At 48.7% G+C, this 22,645-nt stretch overlaps 1 protein-coding gene across 26 annotated transcripts; it reads right to left on the bottom strand.

Moving 5' to 3' along the window:
- Positions 1–59: 59 nt before the first annotated feature.
- On the bottom strand, positions 60–22,545 carry LOC311421813 (FYVE, RhoGEF and PH domain-containing protein 2-like). 26 transcript variants are annotated; one of them, XR_014685018.1, is made up of 19 exons: positions 20,039–20,255; positions 16,780–17,095; positions 16,063–16,143; positions 13,999–14,147; positions 13,462–13,618; positions 13,201–13,339; positions 12,627–12,685; positions 12,095–12,241; positions 11,619–11,711; positions 11,203–11,282; positions 11,094–11,124; positions 10,866–10,958; positions 10,504–10,629; positions 10,164–10,310; positions 9,861–10,004; positions 1,777–9,775; positions 1,141–1,251; positions 796–1,044; positions 60–689 (listed from the first exon to the last, which is right to left on the bottom strand). XR_014685018.1 is itself a non-coding variant. In XM_084494165.1 (17 exons), the coding sequence occupies exons 2-17, from the start codon at positions 16,975–16,977 to the stop codon at positions 9,640–9,642; spliced, it is 1,698 nt and encodes a 565-aa protein (XP_084350291.1). In that variant the 5' UTR covers positions 16,978–17,095; positions 20,039–20,255; the 3' UTR covers positions 60–9,639. The 26 variants fall into 26 exon arrangements, 6 of the variants coding, with proteins under 6 accessions (XP_084350291.1, XP_084350292.1, XP_084350294.1 ...); XR_014685029.1 differs by having other exon boundaries at positions 60–1,251; positions 1,777–1,939; positions 2,035–2,262; positions 7,961–9,775; XR_014685030.1 differs by having other exon boundaries at positions 60–1,248; positions 1,777–1,939; positions 2,035–2,262; positions 7,961–9,775.
- Positions 22,546–22,645: the final 100 nt, after the last annotated feature.

The following is a 22,645-nucleotide window of genomic DNA, read 5'->3' as shown; positions in this document are numbered from 1 at the left end:
TGGTTGTCTGCATTTTACAAGGTTGTCTGTTGTAATAAATGACTAAGTCCCAAATAGGATTACAATCAAAGTTTACAATTTATTAAATGAATAGAGGTAAGCAAACAGCACTGGGTGCGCTGGGAGTCTCTGCTCCACCAAGACGCACACAAGTTACATCAGGCGGCTGGTTTTTATGCTCCTAGGCTAACACATATTCGTTACTACTTCTAGAAAAGGCAGGGTTATTATAATTAATTCCTGGAATCCGAACCCGCCCACTGATGCATGCTTTATCAGTCTCTGGTGGTCCCTCTGGGGGTCTCTCGTACTGAAGGCTCATAGTCTTCCTCCCAGGCTTTTCCCTTGTCCTTCTCCTTTTTCCATCTTGGCTGGATGTCAGAGACTTGCATAGTGCCCCATGCAATAGTCATAACAGTTAGCAGTTATTCTGAAACCCCTTTGTTCTCTTATCCCCTGTTGACCCGAATTGCTGGACCATTCCTTTGCAAGATGAGAAGAGGTAAAGAGAGCAGGAGGAACAGCACCCCTGTTTTTGGTCTGGCTTAGTTCAACAGGGTGCAGCACAAGCAACCAGGCTGTTTCTCTTCAAAGACTTGCCTTAGCATTGGTGAAGGAAACTGACCGGGCTGACAACCCTCTCACCTATTTGCACCACTCTACAACATGGGGACTTCACCTCTCCAAGGCTGCATGAGGGAAGGGTGGAAACAAGAAAAAAAGCACATCCTGAGGCACCTCATAACCACAGCCTACCTACTGCAATACTTATATCTCTCTTCCCAGCTGCTTTACCTCTGCCGCTCTCCATCTCCAAACCACATTCTTTTTAACTGCCATGCAGAGTGGCAGTCCTCCAGGCACCATAGAGCAGCACCATATTTTTATTTTTTTTATTAGTATTTTTTAATTTCAAAACAGCATTCCACTTCCCTCTGAAGATGGACAGTAGGTCCAGCCAGTCACTGAGTTGCCAACACAGAGCTTCACAGTTCCAGAAGGCGCTCTTTCCTTTGACCAATTCCTTATAAATGTTATCTACCACTGGCAAAAGCAATAAACAGACTGCAAACATGCACTGCCATGTTTGACAAACTTTATGTTTTTAATTTTATTGTTTCAAAAGAGCAGTCCACTTGCCTCTACATCTGTGAAGTAGATCAAACCAGTCACTAAGTTGCCGAACAAGAACTTGAAGGTTCCAGAAAGCACTGTTTCCTTTGACCGGTTCTTCCTAATGTTTACCTACTGCTGGAAAAAAGCAAAAAGACTCTGTGCCAGCTGCCCTTGAGCACTCGCCCAGAGCTTGAGTATTCGCCCACAGACAGACCAGATGTCTTTTCCAAAACAGTCAGCACAATGTATTATTGCACTGATGGAACACCACTTTAGCTACCATCACTAATTACCAGGTAGGACAGCTCCAGGCCAAACACACACATAAAGAAGCACGCTACAAACATCATGAATGAAACACGGGAAAAGAATTACTTATGCTATAAGAATTACTCACCTGAAGAAGAGCTGCATGCAATAAAGGCACCTACTACTACATAGATTAATTTACTTTAATGATCCTACTAAATGTCACCTTAAATAGATGTACTTATCTCTTTCAACTTGGAAACACACCAACCCGTAGACTTTGACCCACCACCAGGCAGGGACTAGGAATACTAAGTAGAGGAGAAAACGAGTGTTGTGAGCCTGAAGTGTGTACAACCATAGTAAAGACGGCTCCTGAGAGGATGGGGAAACAAAGGGAAAGCTGCTTACCTCTAAGAAGTTGTCCTTGATCTTTGTGCCACGGACATTTGTCTTGAATGCTCGGCGCACGAGTTTAGGGGTCCCCATCCGTGGAAGGTTTACCTTGGGGAAGTCCTGCATGGTTCCACCCGCATTACTTATTTTTTCTGCCAGCAGGCAGTGGCAGAAAATCCTGAGAAACGGCAGACACATCAAACCATTTTCTCAATAACGGAAGCAGTGCGAACCGCACTGAAAACTGCAAGTGAAAACAGCAGAAATACACACCCCACGCTGTCTCAGGTAGGAAATAACTGCCCTGAGCAACATGCCCTTCCCAGGGTGAACCCAATCTACCCAAGGCCTTAGGGGGAAGGCAGAAAAGGAACCCAAGACTCTTAGTATGTCTCCTGAGAATCGCAATTTCCATTTACTCCATGTCTTCTGGTCTCACAGGATGAGGCAGAGGTATAATTAATTCCTTCTCCATCTCTCTGCAAAGAGCTTTTCTCATATCTGTGACAAAGAAGAAAAATGTTCTGATCATGGGAGTCATTCCACAAAGCCACACATGGTGAATTCACTATTACAGATAAGATCATTTTTAATCAAAAACACCTCGGCCACAACGTTACCACTGCAAACATAGCACTGCACAAAAGTTCAACTCAGGATATAGGAAAAGGTGATCTAAGAAGACGAATGAAGGTGACCAAAAGCATCTGCAACAACCATCTGGTAGATGGTTGTCCACAGCCACCAGATTTCATGGTTGTCTTTCCTGACAAATGAATCCTGGAACAACAGAAAAGATACACAACATGTCCACAACAACTTCTGAGGAGACTATTGAACAGAAAAAAAAAAAATAAAAAAATAGAAACAGCAAGCGGCTAGTACGTCAGTTTTGTTAACAGAGTAACATTAACATACTAGAAATTTCCACGTTCTATGTAGCCCCAAGGCGGTGCTGGGTACATCCACTGATATTATTGAGGTGGCACAATGTCAGAGATAGCTAACAGACAAGGTACACCCAAGGTGCAACCAGTTTGGATCAGCTTGCATATGAGTCTGCTGATACATCAGTGCTGTTCTTCCAGAAGCAGACAGACTGTTATTCGTTCCTCGGTGGAGCTGTTATAAGTTGCCCCCTTAATTAATTTTCAGAGATCATTGCATTAATAATAGGAATTTATCGAGTAAGCAACAGCAAGCAAAACAGCGCTGGGCGTCCGGGGAGTCTAGGCTCCGCCAACAGCATGCACCTCACCCCCACCAGGGTCCCTTTTTATATCTTGCTAATTCCGGGATTACGCAGCACATCCTGGTATATTCTGCAACTGCGCACACTGTTGCTAGGGGGTCGTCTCTGTCCCTCTGGTGGTCGTGAAGATGAAGGCCATAGTCTTCCTTGGCGTTGTGGTTCAACTTCTTTTTTTATTTGGTCATGTTGGCCCAGCATGAGACAGGAAGGCAGGATGTTGATACACTAGTTTAGTAATTTATCAGGAGGTGGTTACATGAGCTTTGCAGCAGTGTCTTTGAACAAAAGAGGCAACTGAGATGCAGAAGGAGAGAAGGGGAGGGGGTTCTCTTTTTTGTTACATTAAGCAAAAGAATTTTCATAGTGTCTAACCAAGTATTATACAGCTCCTTACTTCAGCAGGGAGCTTTCACAACTCCTGCTCCTCAAACGGAACTCCTTGTTTTTATAATACAAAAGACAATGAACAAACATTTATTGTGTATTACAATCCTTCCTTTTTCTTTTAGTTACTCATTTTGTTCATTGAATCTCTGCAATGCCTGGCTACTAAGAACTAATGTTTCCTCGATTCCTTCATTGGTACTTATTGGCTCGTATTTGGCATGTATGAGCATTAAATGTGCCGCTTCTAAACGTCCCTTTACAATCGCAATCAATTTATTAAAAATACATGGTCCAAAAGTTAGTGCTATTATTAATAACAACAAAGGTCCTGTTATTGTTGATAATAAAGTAGTAAGCCAAGGTGAATAATTAAACCAAGATTCGTACCAGCTCTGTCGGGCTTCATTCTCCCGTTTCCTTTTTTTTTCCAACCCTTCCCTGAGTCTTGCCATTGTATCTCTTACCACTCCGGTGTGATCAGCATACACACAGCATTCCTTTTTCAGGGCTGCACACAGCCCACCCTGTTGTAAAAAATACCAAATCTAATCCCGTACAATTTTGTAACACTACCTCTGAAAGCAACCTGATAGATTTTCCAGGGCCGAGATGGATTGTTCAGTTTGGGTCAGGTCCTCGTCCACAGCAATGTGTAAGGAAGTAAATTCTTGATTTTGTTTAACCAATGAGGCTACCCCGGTCCCCACTCCAGCTCCTCCCAGGATTATTAGGGTGGCCAAAGTCAGAGCCGTGAACAGTTCCCGTCTTTCCAGAAGACTTGCCACTGTGTGCTGGGTGTACATATAATCCTCAGGGTGGTATAGAATCCTTGGTATAATTATCACCTGTATACAAAAATCACGAGACGCATTAAAGAGTTTTAGTGATAGACAAGGAGTTACGCCCACTGATGAACAAACCCACCTAGCGTTGTTGGCTGGGATTAACCACTCGGCTGATTATTTTCCATTCTCCATGATATTACATAGGTGACACTTCCCACTAGGAACCATGCCCACACACCTACCACATCCAGTGACTTGTGTTAGTGTTACCCTTATGCCTTTTCCCCTACTGCAATGTAGAGGGTTGTTCTCGTTTGTGCAGGTGGGCTCCCCAGGATCCCCGATAGCATCATAATATGAAGGCCTTATACTAAAGCATAATCAACAGTGTTTTGTTACATTTGGATTTGCTTTGTTTAATAATTGGTAGCTGGCATTCATGACCCCCCCCCATATGTTATTCTCAGCTATGTTATCATTCTCGGCTTTACCTGAGCTCGTAGGGCTGCCGAGGATTGGCACTGTAGTATTTTCCGCAGGCTGGATTCCCTGGACATTTTCTGAAAATACCTCATTTGGTTCTACTGCCTGGGGCCTATCAGCATCCTCCTTTTTTATTAGTATGAGTCCTCCCCTATCTGTTCCATGTTCGTAAAATCTGACACCCCACATTTTCCTAGTACCCAGCTAGTATCATCTGAGTTTATTATATATAGAGAGAGAACCTTGCAAATTTCTTCATTTCCGTGGAAGGTTCCTGTATACCCTATACCATGCCCTCGCCACCCGTAATGGGGATTCGCTTGTCAGTTACAACCTTACAGCCCATATCCCACTTGTAAGAATATATCCCGACCAGCCCCAAGTGTCCAGTCCATAGCAATGGTTTCACACCCCCGGTATGCACAATAATATGCATTCAGGTAATTACAGTACACCTTTCCTGGGTTAGAACTTGGGCAGAAAAAATCCTGATCGGTTAAAGCATGGCTGCACTGACACCAGGTCACATAATGTGATGCGGAAACTGGGAGCACCCGCTGTCGTCGTTTGCTGGATGACGAATTGATCCTTCCATCTGATCAAGCTCCATTTAAAAGGCTGGTGGGGATACGCAGACCCATAGCCGACCAAAACGATGATACTGACTCCCATGTATCGTAGGAGGTGGTCGGAGCCCATTGCTCCAGGGTGTTTTTAAATTGTCGGCCCCTCAGTCCCCCACCGTTTTCACTTCTCTGCTTTGCTTGTCAGTTCAGTTGCAGCGAACTACAAGGTATCAGTTCTTATTGGCAGCAGCAGTGTTCTTCAGGGGAACCTACTAGGGAGCCTTTGAAACAGGGCCTCCTCCCCTTCCCACGATACAGAGATAATATACAATACTTATCGAGTCAGTCTTAGTGTCAGCTTCAAGTCGTCAGGGCCTGGAGCTGCCTCCCATTTACTTTCCCGGATTGGTCCTTTCACACGGCTGGCATGCGTCCATCCTTTCTCCACAGTTCGAATAGCCGTTTCTGTGGTAAGCAAAACAACATAGGGGCCTTCCCCATCGTGGTGTTAAAGAAATCTCTTTCCAAGTCTTAATTAGAATTGAGGGTGATCAAGTGGCAATTCCAAGTCATAGGGCATACCATATAGCATTTCAAAAGGAGAAATTCCTACATCAGTTCTGGGCTGTGTCCATGTGCTTAACAGTGCAAGAGGTAAACATTTTACCCAAGAAGCCTTAGTTTCCAGCATAAGTTTTGTTAGTTGTTTCTTAATTTCACCATTCATTCGCTCTACCTTTCCAGCACTTTGGGGGTGCCACGGAGTGTGGTATTCCCAACTTGTTCCTAGAGCTTTCATAGTCTCTTGAGACACTTTGGAGACAAAATGAGGGCCTCAGTCAGAGTCAATTGTTTCTATAATTCCGTATCTAGGAATAATATTCTCAATTCCCAATTCAATCAGATTTTAGTATTTACTTAACCAATCATAAATTTCGGGATGATTAGGGTCTCAGTGGGGTCGGTCAGGGGAATGCAATTGTCCGCAGTTCCCTGAGCGGTCCCATCGGCAATCTGAGCTCGCACATGAACTCAGGTTGTTTTAAGAGTTAACTGCTTTTCTGTTTCCATAACAACTCTCTCGCAGACCCTTTGCCCCAGAGGGCTAACACCCCTGATTTTAGGGCTGAGGCAGAGCTATTAACATTCCTACATCCTCTTTCCCTGCTCATTCAACTTCGAATACCTTTAACACTTTCAACAACCCTTTTAACACTTCCTTTATCTTTCTCTAGCTTTTACTTTTCTAATGCCAACATCAAAGGCTCAGTCAGGGGCCAACTTAATTCCGTACCTTTTCCCTCCAAGATGCTGAAACAACATCAATATATAACATTTCATCCTGTTTTCCTTCTCTCCACAAAAACAACATTGACTGTAATATGGTGTTATAATTAATAGTTCCATTTAGGGGCCACTCCTCTCCATCCTCTAGTTTATAAAGTGGCCACCACTGAGTACAATATTTGATAAGAGTTCTTTTACTCTCTGTACCCTCTCACCCCACTATATCCCTCCAATGTGTTAGTATACATCCTAGGGGGCTTTTCCAGGGGATTTCTTTGCTTTGACCTTTTCCTATTGTAATCAACAGTGGTTAATATTCCACCGTTTTCCTAGGAGCTCTTTACTAGTCCATCCCAATCCCTCCAAAATCCACAATATATAGATACACAAGTAAAATCAGACCACTGTAAATTAACTGCCTGTAGGCAATTACACTGAGGATATTTAAACCTGATGAGCCAATAATATGCCTGGGCAAATTTTGTTCCCTTAGACATACACCTCAATGGCAGTTCTTATATTTACATATTTACATATTAACATATGTATAAAAGAACACTTTAACAAAAATGCCCGGGCTTCTATATATACAATATACAATGTACAGTTATTATTCCAGTTAAAATTATTCCTCAGCAGCTGCAAACATTATGCCAGTTACCATTAAAGCTCGCTTACCCTCCTCCTGTCTCTTTCTTAAAATCTCGGACATCCCTGGAATTAATGGGGATGGCCACATATTCCTAGTCACTGGTCCCTGAGCGCTAGAGTCAGAGTCGCTATCAGCATCTCCCTGGGGTTGTGGATTAGGAAGCCCAGGAGTCGGAGGGGCTGCAGGTGGACGTGGTGGAATATAGGGAAGCAGTGCGGCTGGGATCTCTAATTCTCGGTTTTTCTTGCGCCTCCCATCCCCTCCTTTTTCTTTTAGAGGGTATAAATTGGCTCGAGTTTCTGAGCTGATCCACAAATGTGCATATTCACTTTCTTCCAAACTAAAAGGTTCCTTTGAGTTTACATAAATACTTAGGCCTGACAAACCCTATCTTCAAAAGACCCAAATACAGGCCAGTAAAGGTGGTCTCCTCGAATCTGTTTACTGCCCCAAACTTCAACACTATAATGTATTATTTTTACTTTATTTTTTCCCCGCCTAGAAGGGGAATCCTCCCAGTTTTTAATCACTAATCCCGGGGTAACCTAACATCAGACGTTACCCCACCCATGGGACCAGAAGGCTTACTCTTCTTCTGTCCCATCTTCCAGAGCACCTTCACACACGCACGCACGAATCGCTTCCCCATTTTCATGGCCCAGTCCCTTGCAGGATGTGGGAACCGTACTACTGAGGGATCGACACTCGCTTCGTCCTGCTGGACGTCTCACAACGACACGCTCCAGGATGCCAACCCCAACCAAATGGCACACTGGCCTATACTTACTCATCCCATGAGTCTTCGTTCGGTCTTCGTGCACAAAGATTACTTGGGATTGCCGGCTTTATTTGCTTGCTGCTGAATTTAGGGTTCGTCGGTGAAGGATTTGAATCAAAGTAGTCCTAGCGAAGGCCGCTGAAATCAGCGGGGCGCCCCCTCCGAAGGTCTTTCAATCAAATTGCCTTCATCCGAGACATAGCACCGAATTTGTTATAAGTTGCCCCCTTACTTAATTTTTCAGAGAGCATTGTATTAATAATAGAAAGGAATTTATTGAGTAAGCCAACAGCAAGCAAAACAGCGCTGGGCGGCCGGGGAGTCTCGGCTCCGCCAACGGCACACACCTCACCCCCACCAGGGTCCCTTTTTATATCTTGCTAATTCCGGGATTACGCAGCACATCCTGGTATATTCTGCGACTGCGCACACTGTTGCTAGACGGTCATCTCTGTCCCTCTGGTGGTCGTGAAGATGAAGGCCATAGTCTTCCTTGGCGTTGTGGTTCAACTTCTTTTTTTATTTGGTCATGTTGGCCCAGCGTGAGACAGGAATGCAGGATGTTGATACACTAGTTTAGTAACTTATCAGGAGATGGTTACATGAGCTTTGCAGCAGTGTCTTTGAACAAAAGAGGCAACTGAGATGCAGAAGGAGAGAAGGGGAGGGGGTTCTCTTTTTTGTTACATTAAGCAAAAGAATTTTCATAGTGTCTAGCCAAGTATTATACAGCTCCTTACTTCAGCAGGGAGCTTTCGCAACTTCTGCTCCTCAAACAGAACTCCTTGTTTTTTATAATACAAAAGACAATGAACAAACATTTATGGTGTATTACAAAAAGCATTTGTGAGCAGAATGAGGTCCTGGGAAAGTCTGGGATGGGCAGAGTACAGGCCAGCACAGGGACACAGATGGGGGTGTCCATTTTTACAGGGTACCCGCACACCATGGGACTGCAGCACTGTGAGGCCAGGAGTGCTGACAGGCTGGGAAAGCAGCATCCTAAATCCTGGACTAAGGTCCCCGAGCTGGGTGAGGGCAAGCTACCAGCTTGGTCTCAGCAGGGTGCAAGACTGGGCCTGGTTATGGGTAAGATGATGCCAGGGAACAGTCTCTGTTGACAATCCTGCAGGACACTCCAGAAAATACACCCTCCATAAAGGCTCCTTAGACTGCACTGGGGTAAGAAGAAGGATTTATGGCAGCAGGCTATGTCTGCCATATGGCATCTACCACCAGGCTTGGAGGAAAGCTGAGGTGTGAAAGCTGTGCTGCCCTCAGGCGGCAGCACAGCGCAGCAGACCGATGCCAGGCAGGCTGTGGGCTCTCCCGAATGCCCTGGCTTTCCCCCCACCTCACATCCTAGGTACCTCCATCTTCAGGGAGGGGAGGGGAGGGGAGGGGAGGGGAGGGGAGGGGAGGGGAGGGGGAGTTGGCTTGTCCATATGGTGACAAACATACCCCCACCTTGCCCTTTTTGCAGTGAAAAATTAAAGTACAGAGAGGTGGGGGATCTGCCTAAGTCTGGCTATGAACAGGAGGTGTTGATGGGTAGGTGTGACCCACCAGGCAGCCCAGGAGTTGGGCCTGGATTCACTCTGCTGCACTGCATGAGTCCACATCCTCACTCTCCTCTGGGTGTATGATCCCTGCAGCACAGCGTGCCATGATCCTCATCCAGCGCTGTTTCAGCTCCTCTGTGTCGGCCAGGAAGGTATAGACCTGCTGGGACTGTGCCAGCTGGAAGAGGTGTTGGGCTTTGCCATGTGGCAGGTCCCTTACCTGGTATCCCAGCAGTGGAATGGAGGTGTGGGCTCGGACATCCTGCTAAGAGAGAACACAGCAATGAAAGGCAGGCAATCTAAGCACTGGGCTGCCCCCTTGCAGATGGAGCTGAGCCCAGCCTTACCTGGGGGGCTGCATAAATGTACAGCACAAGGGGATCATCCCATGGGATAACAAACCAGCCTCTCATGCCTCCCTTGCCGTTCTTGTCCAGCAGCTGCAGGGAACTGCACAGAAGACTCCTGCCTGATATTTCTGCAGCTCCCTTCTGCCAAAAAATAAAATAAAATAAAATAATAAAATAATAATAATAAAAAAAAAAACAGCCAAACACTCAGTGTTAGTGGAAGCAGAAAGGGCTGGGAATGGCAGCAGAGGTTGGAGGAGCAGGGCACAGGGAGGATGGGCAGAGAGGGGTACAACTGACCTCCAGGATGCCTTTGTGCTTCCACTCCTGGTCCTCCAGCACTACATGGCCCATCAGGAAGACATAGCATTCCTGACATACACGGTTTAGGCGGTTCCCATCATACTGAAGCTTCACCTTGTGTTCTGAGCAGCGAGCACACACCACCTACAACCATCAGGCATGGACACTGATGGGGCTAGGGTAAAACTGGGGCATCCCTATAACTCCATGAGGAGCTGAGGGACAGGAAACAGCCCCAAACCCAGGTAAAGGGGTGCAGAGTGTACAAAGGCTGCATTCCTGGCCCAACTGCTCAGGCCAGAAGGGAAGGGAGGAGTTGGGGGAGAGGGTAACTCACATATCCACAAGCTCTACAGTGGTGTCTCCGGCGCATGATGGCATTGAAGGGCTCCTTGCAGCGCATGCACATGGTCACCAAGTTGTCCCGCACCCACTGTGGGGCTCGGCAGCCCAGCTCTTCTGTCTGAGGGTGGGAAATGGCATTGCTGGGGCTAGCTAGTCATGGTCAGGGTGGTCCTGCTCACACTCCTCTCAGCCTCCTCAGGCCCTCTGCACTTACTTGTCCCTCCCCAGTCTGCCCCCACTAGTTCTGTAGGGTTTAGCTTAGGAAATTGAGGCACAGCAAAGTGGGATCTCCCTGAGCTTCAGCGTATGGGGGTGCTGGAGGCAGACAGAACATGGGAAGGACAGAAGGGTTACCTTGAGTGTGGGGTTTCCTGTCTCCAGCCCACGCACAACCATCTTAAAGCTCTCACTCCTCTTCTCCTTCCTGTCAATGGCATCCTGGAAAGCCTAAAAGGGAAGGCAGGGCTGGAAGGACAGATAGGGGGGATACCCAAACACTGACAGGTAGGGGATAAGCACCCCTGGGGACCCAGGCATCCAGCTGGTGTGGGATGTGCCACTTCTCACAGCACTCAGCCGTACCTTGATCCAGGCATTCATTTCCTCCCCAGACCTAAGTGCAAAAAGCGAGATGGATGAGCTGGCATCCCTCCTCCCTGAGGAGAAATGGGGCCATCACACTTTTCCTTACCTGGCCTGCAGCTCCAGTGTCCGTTGCTTTCCCGAGACTAGGAAGGTGTGAGGGAATTGCATATCATTCAGCTCCTGCACCTGAGAGACACCAAAGAGAACATGGGAAGCAGCTGAACAAACATCCAGCTCAAAGGGACCTCCATCTGTGAAGTGAGTAACAGGGAGTTCCCTCAGGCAGAAGCCCTTCAGCCCCTCAAATCCGTGCATGACATTGCAGTGCAATCTCACAGGATCAGGTTGCAACCAGTCCCCCTCACCCACAACATCAACCCTGGCTCCAAATTCTTCCTCCCTTCCCAGGAAGTACAAGGTAGCAGCCACACTACACCCCAGAGAGGGCTGCATTTGGAGGAAGCCTCTGAAACTGCTAACCAAGGCCTTGGGGAAAGCAAAAAGACAAAGGGCTTGTCTGACCTTCATGCCATCCATGTCAATGCGGAGGCGGACCTGGAACTCAGCGCCCACCTGAATGACCTTAGGCACGCAGTACAGCAGCATGTTGTTGAACTGTGCAGGAGAAGAAGAGTGTGGGTCTGTGCCCAGCAACCTATCTGCTCAGGGCTGAGGGGTTCACTAGGATCAAGGGTCCCTCAGACCCTAGGAGCTGAGCCAATCCCTGGGAAGGATTTGGACTAGAAGGTGCCTACTTCTGCCCCAGCCCTCTCCCGCCCTACAAAGGGAAAACACTACAGGATTCTTGCGTCCCCCAGGGAATCAGAGGTTCCCAAACACATGGAGCCCTGAACCAGGGTGTTCAAACCCCCCAGATGTGAAATAATCCTTTCTATACAGAGATGAGCCACCACCACCCCTGGCCAAGCTGTCTGCCCCTCTCGCCATCCCTATCCCACCTGCTCCCTGCCCCTTCCCCCTGGCATCCTGGCTCCCACCAGAAACAGGTACTTCTCCGATGTGCTGTTGTTGCGGGTTGAGATTTTTTGGACTGGCCCCTCCTTGATCAGCTCATTGGAGGGATCCACAATGTCATCCTCAAGGCCCAGTCTCTGGTAGACCTCCCAGAGGTTCTGCAGCCGCTCCTGGGGGAGGCAGGGGAACCTGTCTGGGAGGGAGCTGAACAGCCAACACCTGCGTCCCCTCCAGCCCCAGCCCAGCTACTGAGTACTGGGGGAGATGGCACATGTCACTCACCCCAGACTGACCTTCACGAGCAGCTTCCAGCCTGGAAACAGCCAGTCACAACACGGCTGATGCTACAGGCATTATTTCCCCAGGCTCAGGGAGATGAGGGTCAGACATCAAAAGCAAAGTCTAACCTCCCCGGCTGAACCCTGCCCCATTCTGGGCAGGGTTTTGCTCTATTCTGAGTTGCACAGCAAAGAGGCCATAAGAAAATCTGGCAGAGTGCCAGCAAATCACCATGCCATGACTTGCAAAGCATTGCCAGCTGTGACAGGTACTCACCATCTCAGCAATAGCTGTATTTGAATGCTTGGCCACCATGAAAATCATCTCCAGGGCCTCTGCAAGGAAAAGAGAAAGGAAGAAGGGTTAAGCTCCTGCTGTGGAGAGGTAGGAGAAAACTCCTGCATCTGTCCTCACCAGCAACCGCACATGCAGTGGCTGCTGTCCTACCCTGGATACCATCTGAATGGCCCTGAGCACCACACAGGTGCCTGGGTCCAGCTAGATTATGCAGCACAGGCAGTCGTGGGGAGACACAGGGTGCTAATTTATCCTTCATCCCAGCTGGACTGGGAACTGCTGTTATCCACACGGTTGTGATACCTCCCCTGGTCGTGGCAGATCTCCCTGCAGGGAAATGCTCTGCAGCAGGGCACCTTGTCCTGAACCATCACCCACCTCTCCCAACAACTTTCACAAACCCTAAAGGGGTCAGAAAAGTGTCATACTCAGAGGTTTATCCAAGAGCAGCTGTTGAGAGGACCCAGGTAGCCCGATGTCCATGTACAATGTCAGGAGCTGTCAATTCCCCCACCAACCCACCCCACTGCTCACTACAGCAAGGAGCTCTTACTCTCTGCATCATTCCGATCTGGGGACTCAGGCGGCAGTTTTTGGATATAGTCTTTTAAGAGGAGTTCATAGCGTGGGATCCTCTGCACTGGTTCCAGCATATGGTGCTGCAGTGTTAGGTTAGCGCAGACCTTCCTCTTCTGACCCATGCACAGAGAAAGAAACAGTAAACACAGTAGTTCCTACTCTCCTCTGCTTCCTCCCTAGAGGGAGATTTTGGGAAGCATTCCTGTGGTCCCCCCACACTGCCATGGCCTATCACCTGGATGTCAGCAATGAGCTCCTGGAAGGGCAGTGATTTCTCTGTCCAAACGGTGATGAGCTCCACAGCCTTGTTGAAGTTCTTCACATATTCACCGTACATTTTCAGGAATGGTGCAAGCTTCTGGATCATGTCCCCGATCCTTGGGTGGGAGCTCCTGCAGTAGGGAACCACAGCTTCCTCAGACCATAGGGAAGATGGACAGCAAGAGATAAAAAAAGGGGGGCAGTTTATGCATGACAGAGGTTTATGGCTACATCCTCATACAACTCCCCACTCTCTAGAACAGGTACATGGCCAGACAGCCTTAGCATTCATTCCTGGGAACACCCCTAAGCCACATGAGATGTCACTCCGCTTTTCAGAAATAGCTTAATCTGGGCTGGACTGTTTTAAGGAAGTGCTCTCCGGCACAAAGACGTCTGGAGCAAAACAGGCTTGAACTCTCTAGTCCTATTGGGAGGCCAAATTCGCCACTGCTCCTTTATTCTGGGAAATTAACCCAAGCATCCTGAACCCTCCCCTCCCACAGCTCACCAATTCTCCATGCGCTTCTGCAGCTCTGGCAGGAAGAACTTGGCATGGAACTGGTAGATGGAAGAAATGTTGGAGAAGATCATTTTTACCACATCCTCTGGGACTGTCTTCCCATTTTTGGCTTCTTTCATCAGCTCTGTATAGAACACCTGAAAGAAAGGTAGGAGAAGATCACATTCGAGATCATCCAAGGAACCTGAATGTGCACAAGCCCAAGGGACCTGACAAAATGCATCCACAGGGCCTGATGGGATTGGTGGATGAAGTTGCTAAGCCACTACCCCTCGTATTTGAGAAGCTGTGGCAGTCTGGTGAAGCTGTGGCATTCTGGTGAAGTTCTCAGTGAATGGAAAAGGACAAACTTAAACCCCATCTTTAAAAAGGTAAAAAAGGAAGACCCAGGGAACAGACCTGGCAGGCCAGTCAGTCTCACCTCTGTGCTTGGCAAGACCACGGAGCAGACCCTCCTGGAAACTATGCTAAGGCACACAGAGATCAGAGAGGCAATTTGTCACAGCCAACATGGCTTCACTAAAGGCAGATCGTGCCAGACAAATTTAGTGGCTTTCTACAACAGAGTTAAAGCATTGGTGGATAAGGGAAGAGCAACTGATATCATCTACCTGGACACATGCAAAGCACTTGACATGGCACTACACAACATTCTTTTCTCTAAATTGGAGAGACATGGATTTGATGGATGGACCACTCGGTGGGTAAGGAACTGATTGGATGGTTGCACTTAGAGTTGCAGACAACAGCTCAATGTCCAGGTGGAGACCAGTGAGGAGCGGTGTCCCACAGGGGGGTCGGTATTGAGACCAGCACTGTTTAACATCTTTGTCAGTGACATGGACAATGGGATTGAGTGCACCCTCAGCAAGTTTGCTGAGGAGACTGAGCTGCATGGTGTGGTCAACACACTGGAGGGAAGGGATGCCATCCAGAGAGACCTGGACAGGACTGAGAGGTGGGCCTGGGAAAACCTCAACGTGTTCAACAAGGCCAAGTGCAAGGGCCTGCACCTGGGTCAAGGCAATCACAAACATAAATACAGGATGGGTGATGAAGTGAAAAGAGAGCAGCCCTGTGGAAAAGGTCTTGAGGGTATTGGTGGATGAAAAACTGAACATGAGCCAGAAATGTGCGCTTGCAGCCCAAAAAGCCAATCGTATCTTGAGCTGCATGACAAGTACGGCCAGCAGGTCAAGGGAGGTGCTTCTCCCACCCTGCTCTGCTCTCCATGCTATCATCTGCAGTGGTGCGTTCAGTTCTAGAGGCCCCAGCAGAAGAAAGACATGGACCTGTTAGAAGAAAGACATGGACCTGTCCAGAGGAGGCTTGTAACGATGATCAGAAGCTGGAGCACTTCTGCTATGAGGATAGACTGAGAGAGTTGGCATTGAGTTCAGCCTAGAGAAGGAAAGGATCCAGGGAGGCCTTATAGTACTTAAAGAGGACCTACAAGAAAGCTGGAGAGAGATTCTATCAGGGAGCACAGGAATAGGACAAGGAGTAATGGATTTAAGGTAAAAGAGGGTAGATTTAGATTAGACGTTAGGAAGAAATTATTTACTATGAGGGTGGTGAGGCACTGGAACAGGCTGCCCAGAGAAACTGTGTATGCCCCATCCCTGGTAGTGTTCAAGGCCAGGTTGGATGGGGCTTTGAGCAACCTGGTCTAATGGAAGGTGTTCATGCCCACAGCAGGTGAGTTGGAATTTAGTGGTCTTTGAAGTCCCTCCCAACTCAAACAATTCTGTGATTCTATGACTCTATGATTTTGTGATTCTCTGGCTGTGATGACCAGCAACCCAGCAAGGCTCACATCTGCACAGATTCATTCTCTCCATAACCTCCAGGAAACAGTTCCTGGCCTGTGCACACACTGAACTGAGCCCAGGCACTGCCACAGTATCCCAGCCCTGTCAAGGAGAACAAGACAACTGCTAAGTGTGTGCCTGGTTTGTCAGCGTGGGCTGCCCAGGCTGTGCTAGTGGGGGCTGGTTGCAGCAGGGCTATCACTTCCCAGGCTTGCATGCGCTTTTCTGCTCCCCAGCTCACCTGGTCAAGAAGGTGGAGGCGGTTGACGTAAGCCTGCTCTGTCTCCAGCAGCTCCAGAGCGATTTTCTTTTCCTCTGGCTCCTGCATGAGGAGAAGGGCTCAGTCTCATGGGCAGTGATGTGAGCTGTCCCTAACAGCCTGAGGGGATCCAGCTCTGTTCCGCAGGGTTCAGAGCCCACAGTGCAGCTGGAAGCGGACCTTACTCTGGGTCAGGGCAAAGGAAGGGCTTCAACAAAGCATCCAGCAAAACTGAGTGTGAAAACAAAACTGTGTGAAAACAAAGCAGGCTGTGGGGAAGCTTGGCTCACATTCTTATAGGTCACTCCTTTCTCCATGTCCATTTCTCCTAGGGCAATACAGGCCTAGTGATCTCATACAGTAGGGCAGCATGGGGTGGGTTAACCCCATGGTCTGCAGTTCTACCAAGGCTTCTGAATGAGACCTGCAGAAATGCATCTGCAATTGGCATGGGTGACGCTGTGGGACCAACCATGCTATAGTTATATCAGAGCTAGAAGACACAAGCTTTACCTGGATCTATCTGACTACAGGGAATTTGTGCCCAAAGCACCAGGAACAGGGCCACTTCTCTGTCACCCCCTGCACCAGACCTTGAACAGGCAGTGACTTGCTCAGCAGAGACCTCAGCTCTGATCCAGCACACACACCTGGGTGTGAGCACCCATCAGCCTACCAGGAACCACCTCCAGAGCTCACCTTGCTGACAGCTTCGAGGCCTGGATCCTGTTGCCTCCTCCAGTTGTCCCCGCTGATCTTGTGTCGGAAAGAACGAAGGCATTTGAAGCTAAGCCCCTTCTGAACTTCCTGCTCTTTCTGCCCTGCTGCTGAGGCCTTCCTCTTCTGCTGTTCCTCCTCCTCCTCACTCTCTTGCTCTGCTTGGTGCCTGGCAGCCATCTGGGAGAAGTTCTGGCCCTGGCTGGCTGAGGATGTTGGAAGCTGTTGGGGCTGGCTTGTCACAGGATAAGCCTGGCCATGCAGAGAGTGTTAATCCCTCCAGGGGAATTTGCCAACCCTGCAAGGAGGGGAACCAGCATGATCAGACGCCCCAGCACAGTGCAGGCCTCCCGGCTGCCAGCCCATAGGCTGGCTTTCCCACAGCACTGTCCTGAGCTGGCCTAGGATCAGGCTACCATCCTCAAGCAAGATGGTAGGAAATGGCAGCACTTCAGTGCTGATGCTACCCTGCTCTGCCACAACCCTGCTGATACAAACCAGTGTCTGAAAGCCTATACATAGTCTGAGGGTGACATGATCCAGTCTCTCCTCTCCTGGTTCCTCCTGCTGGTGTGGTTAATCCCCATCCTGCTCTACAAGAGCACAGCTCAGCCATTTATCCTATTCACAGGCAGCCTGAGCCATCTTAGCCTTCCAGACTTGCACAAGCCACGTATCTCCTTGGCACAGCCCATCACTTCCTCTCAGGCATCACTAGGTGGGAGCAATCTGAAATCTGAAGCTTTGCTGGGTTTTCTGCCCTGTCCCAGGCTCTTCTCCTCCCCACTCCTGATGTCTCCATGCAATAACACACAAACATGCCACCACGTTTTGCTGAATGCAGCCACAATTCTGGGCTGCAACAGATCACCTGGAGGTTTTCCCCTCCCACTTCAGTGTTTCTTCCCAGAGATATGTCTCTGCCAACTTGTTCCCCATGTCTCCATATGCTTGACTTGGCGTAGTGCTCTTCAAGCCACTTCCAGTCTGGATCTCTAGTTTAAAACTAATTTTACTAATTGTGCTAGGGCCTGACTTGGGAAACCTGACAGCCTCTGAATACCTCTCACCAACTCAACAACTTTCAAGGCAATGCCAGTCCTTGATCATCCCAGACCTTATCCTTTCAAACTTCCTCCCCAGGGTCAGGACAAATCCCACATGAAGACCACTTCCATCTCTGGGCTCACACCATCACTTTGGATACATGTCAGACAAAGCTTGTCTGTACTGTTTATCCATAGAGGGGCATCATCCCTGTTCCCAGCAGGATCCTCTTCTACTTCAAGTCCACGCCATTTAGCCTTGGTGTCAGCAAATGGTGCATCTGGATCTTTGCTTGCTCCCAGCTGTTTAATGCCCAAAGTGCAGACCTGTCCTTTGCAGCACTGGAACAGCTCTGGCTTTCTGTCTACTGCTGCTGTGGAGCCAAAGCAGGGAACCAACTGTCCTGGGCACAAGGTTTTAAAAGCCAAATAGCTAAGAGGTCTCAGCCTTGAGGAAGGTTTGTGCTTTTGCAGAAGGGTGATCTTTTAGTGGCTTTCTCTCTTCTCTTTTCTGGCAAAGACAAAGACAAATACAGAGCAGCACCTTGAAGGTGACAGCAGTGAGCTGTCTGTCACCAAAGAGCTGGTTGTTTAGTAAATTCCTCCAGGCAGAAACTAGTAAGACATCCAGTGGTGGCCTGCAGACAGGAATGGAATGAGGAGGAGGAGGAGAAAAACAGGATGAAACTGGACATAAAACCATGAAGTTGCAGACAGGAAGTGACTCAATAGCAGACACTCATCTGAAGAGGAGGACAGATCTACCCCACATGGACCAGCACGTGTCTGTGAGCTCGTGAGTGCATCCACAGACACGCACACCTGTCCTTGGAGGCAGTCATAGCCCTTCATGTGATAGAGATGATTTATCCATCTCTCCCAGTGCCTTCCAGACCTGTGTCAGCCTAAATCCACTGCTGAGATCCAACAGGGAACTTCTCTGTTCCTATTTGCAGTATGACTTGTGCTGACTTAGGCTACACTGTTTTCTGTTCCATAAAACTTGTTTCCAGGTTCTACAGCTTCCTCTAAAAGTGATAAAAGTTACTTTTATTTCCCCTAACTCAAACATATGAAAACAACAAACACACTGCAGCAGCAAAATGGGGATAGATCAAAGACCACAAATGGTTCCAACACAACATCACAAGACAAATTGTGACTGTAGGACCATGGGAACAGCCATACTACTCTGAAGCCCTCCAGAGCACAAAGGTCAAGCAGAGCACACAATGTAGGCAAAGCACCTGGAGCAGAAGGAAATCTTATGTCTCACCATTTTTAGGAAGGGCTGCAAAACCAAGGCTCACTGAGAGCACCTCACAGATACAAGAAAAGGCAAGATTTGGTATCCCTATTTAGCAGTTAGGAAAACCTAGGCATTGACCACAAACACAACCCACCCCAAGCCTCAGAACGACCTCACTGGAGCAAGGCATATCACCAGCCCTGACTCTGGCCTATGCTGTTTGTCATCCCATGCGATCTGCAGGTCCCAGCTCATGCTTCAAATGAAGATGCTGTTTTATGGAGCAGCCACACAGCCTGAAAGGCATTGACTCCCCTCCACACACACACTCCCTTGCAAGATGCTTTCTGTTCCCCTTCCTATGGGTCATACTGCTGCAAACAACTGGATGTCTGAAGCTGGTGTCTGAGGCTCAGGCCCTCTAAGACACTCAAGCAGCCGATTTCCAAGGACTGTGAAGCGCCCAGCTGTCTACCTGCTGGCCCAGAGCTCGTGGGGCTGCTCTGGTCAGAAGAGTTGCAGAGGAAGCTGGAGGTGTACTGATGGAGCTATGGCAGGAAGCGTGCACACCTACCGCCCCAGGCTGTACTTGCCTTTGGGTGAGAACTGTCTGCATGTTTGCAAACCAAAATCTTCTTCTCCAGAGGCAGCAGAAAAACAACATTCAGCAGGCAGGCTAACTGCAAAGGTACTGAGCCTAAACCTGATCCTGGCACAGAAACCTCCAGCAAAGTCAGTCACCTCCTAGCTAAGGTTTTCAGACTTTGCTCCATGACCTGCAGCATGAGGAAGGCTACAGGGCAAATCTGAGTGCTAAAGAAAAACAAATTCCCCAATTGCCTTTCCCCACAGCCTCCAAACCACCTCCACCATGGGTCTTCTTTCCAAAACCCACACCACATGGAGCCCTAATGTACCTGTAGCGCCCCTGACGTTTCCTTCTTACCCACAGTCTTCAAACAGCCACCAGGTTCAGCATGTTCCACTGCCTGCCTGCCTCCCTCTCCATGGCACAGGCTGTGTCAGCTGGGAGCAGATCCCAGGTGTAAGGATGGAGCTGCAGGGGCAGGTGACTGTGGCTCCCGGCCACGGCCCTGAGCCTTTCCCTCCCTTACTCTACTTTGAGGTGTCCCTGGGACCCACAGCACAGCCCAGCTGCTGTCCCTTCTGCAGCAGATGAGCTTTTATCTGGCGCGGCCTCAAAAAGGAAAGAGGAAGCACACCAGGCTGCAAGGAGAAGCTCTCAAAAACACTGGGAATTTGTTCAGCCTGGCCCCAAACTGGCTGCGGCACCAAAGGCAGGGCAGCAGCAGAGCAGCTGTGTTATAAATGAAGTCTCAACTCAATCTAAATTTAGTAATATTTATAAAAGAATTTTTTTAAAAGGTATAAAAGGCAAGTAAACAGCACTGGGTGTGCGGGGAGTCTACGCTCCACCAACACGCACACAAGAACATCAAACACTCTAAATATACAGATCATTGCTTTTACATACTAAACCCGAGTATGCCTATACATATGTACAATCAGAAAAGGTAACAAACAATCCTTTAAGTTCCATGGCTTAACAGTCTCCATTTTCCACTCCTTTTCTTAATTACAAACAAGTCTCTATTTTCCATTCCTTTTGAACAATATGTCTTGCTTTAAGTTGTCAAGCAACTCGGCCTTTGGGCCTTACGTATCCCGTTCTTCCCGGATCAAAGAAAAGCATATCCATCTCCTTTTCAAGGCCAACAGTGTCTGGGTCAAAAGGCACGTCCAGGTCAGCAGGGGGCGTAACAGCAAAGGCCTGTAGCGGCGGAGGGGCCGATGGCATAGCAGTCAGATCAGTAAAGGAGCCCGCAGCTCGCTCACTGTCTGGCAAACCACACGTTTCTGACTGTGGTCCCACAGGGCTCTTTAAGGCCTCAGAGACAGCTCACCAGGTGCCGAGCAATCCCACTGCAACCTCATTGTTTTTAGTTGCAGAGTCCCACAACTTGACATCAATTTGGTCCCATATTTCAGGATCATAAACAGTCTGATTGTTAATAAGGATGTGGGAATATAAATGTTGTTTTTGCAGAGTTACATTGTTTAGAAGGAGAGAATGTGGTACTGAGATATGCTTACAGTGATAAGAAAGCAGGCAACCTTGTAAAATGCAGACAACCAGACTCCTTAGGACAATTAGGTGAAAATCACGGTGTCAAGTCAAGTCAGATAAGTGAAGAAACATTACCACTTCAAGCAGTAAAAATGTCAAAAGAAATTTGAAATTTAACAGGCCGGCAACTGAAGGCCATGCATTGTTTGTGAAGCATCAGGTAGATTGTGAACCTGGATTACCCGCTCAGTGGGGAAACAGGGGAGGGTCCTGTCATCAAAAAGTATATAAACTGTGTTTTGGAACTAGTAGATGCGCTCTCTCCTGCTTGTGGGGTGCCCGCCATTGCAATCGCGAATAAATTACTACTTCACTGAGATCCTCGCCTGAGCCTAAGCTATTGGCTACGGAGTGTTTCTCACAAGGAGAATAAGCTCTGTCCTGGTAATAATATGTCCTGGTAAGGTTACCAGGACAGCCTTTGTTCCTAAGGACGTATGATTCCCCATAATGAGCAACTGCTTACCAGTGAGAGGCAGTTGTGTGCACGGGTCCGCTTCTCTCAGCTTGAGCTTCTTCCCAGCTCCTGTGTGCCTGTTTCCAGTGACCTTCTGTACGAGCCTCTCTGAGCAGTTTGCTGAGTTTGGCTGAACCCATCTTCATGATGCAATCAATGTGCCTGTTCCTGTCTTGGTCTCCGTTCTGCTAGCCTGTTCCTTTTCATTCCTTCTTTCTGCTTCTTTATTGATGACATAACTTCATTGTGTTGCCTTTTTTTTTTTTTTTTTTTAATCTTGACGACAGGCTCCCCTCTTATACTCTTCACCCCACAATAGTTCTTTTCAAAACAACTTTCCATTGGTCGAACAAGTTTGCAAATAACAGCAACGGCAAACACCCAGCAACTTCGATGCCTTACTGGCTGGAGAACAAGCAACCTGAGACTGCATGGAGTCTCCTGAATCACCCTTCTTTGTTCCCTCTAAACTCTCTTACATTCCTGATGGCTTCGTAATTAAGAGTCTGATGTTATCATCAACCACGCGGGCTTTCCGACCCCCATGGCCACACTCCCAAATCTCCCCCTTCTTTATTAATGTCAACCGTTTTCTCGACACGAATTACCACTCCATATATAACAGCTGCAATGCCACGAGCCCGCTACGCGTGCCGGCCCGCGGCAAGCCAGCGGCGGCGGGGCTGTGCCGGGGCAGCCCCCGCGGGGCCGATGGCACTGCGAGGGGCCGCGACCGGGCTGAAAGGGAGCGGAGCGGAGCAGAGCGGAGGCTCCCTGGCCCTCCAGGGCTGCTCTGGTGCGAGGGGACACGAGCCCGCGGGAGGAGGGCGCGCCGCAGCCGCCCCTGCCCGGCCTTGTCGCGGCCTCCTCAAGCCGCACCTACGGCGCCAGCCGCCTCGCGGCGCTGCCGGGCCGCTGCTGAGCCTCCGCCGCGTTGCCTCCCCCCA

Source organism: Aythya ferina (genome assembly GCF_964211825.1).
Source record: "Aythya ferina genome assembly, chromosome: 20".
Lineage (NCBI taxonomy): Eukaryota > Metazoa > Chordata > Aves > Anseriformes > Anatidae > Aythya > Aythya ferina.
The sequence above is the reverse complement of the archived record's forward strand: the minus strand, read 5'-3'. Positions and strand labels throughout refer to the sequence as shown.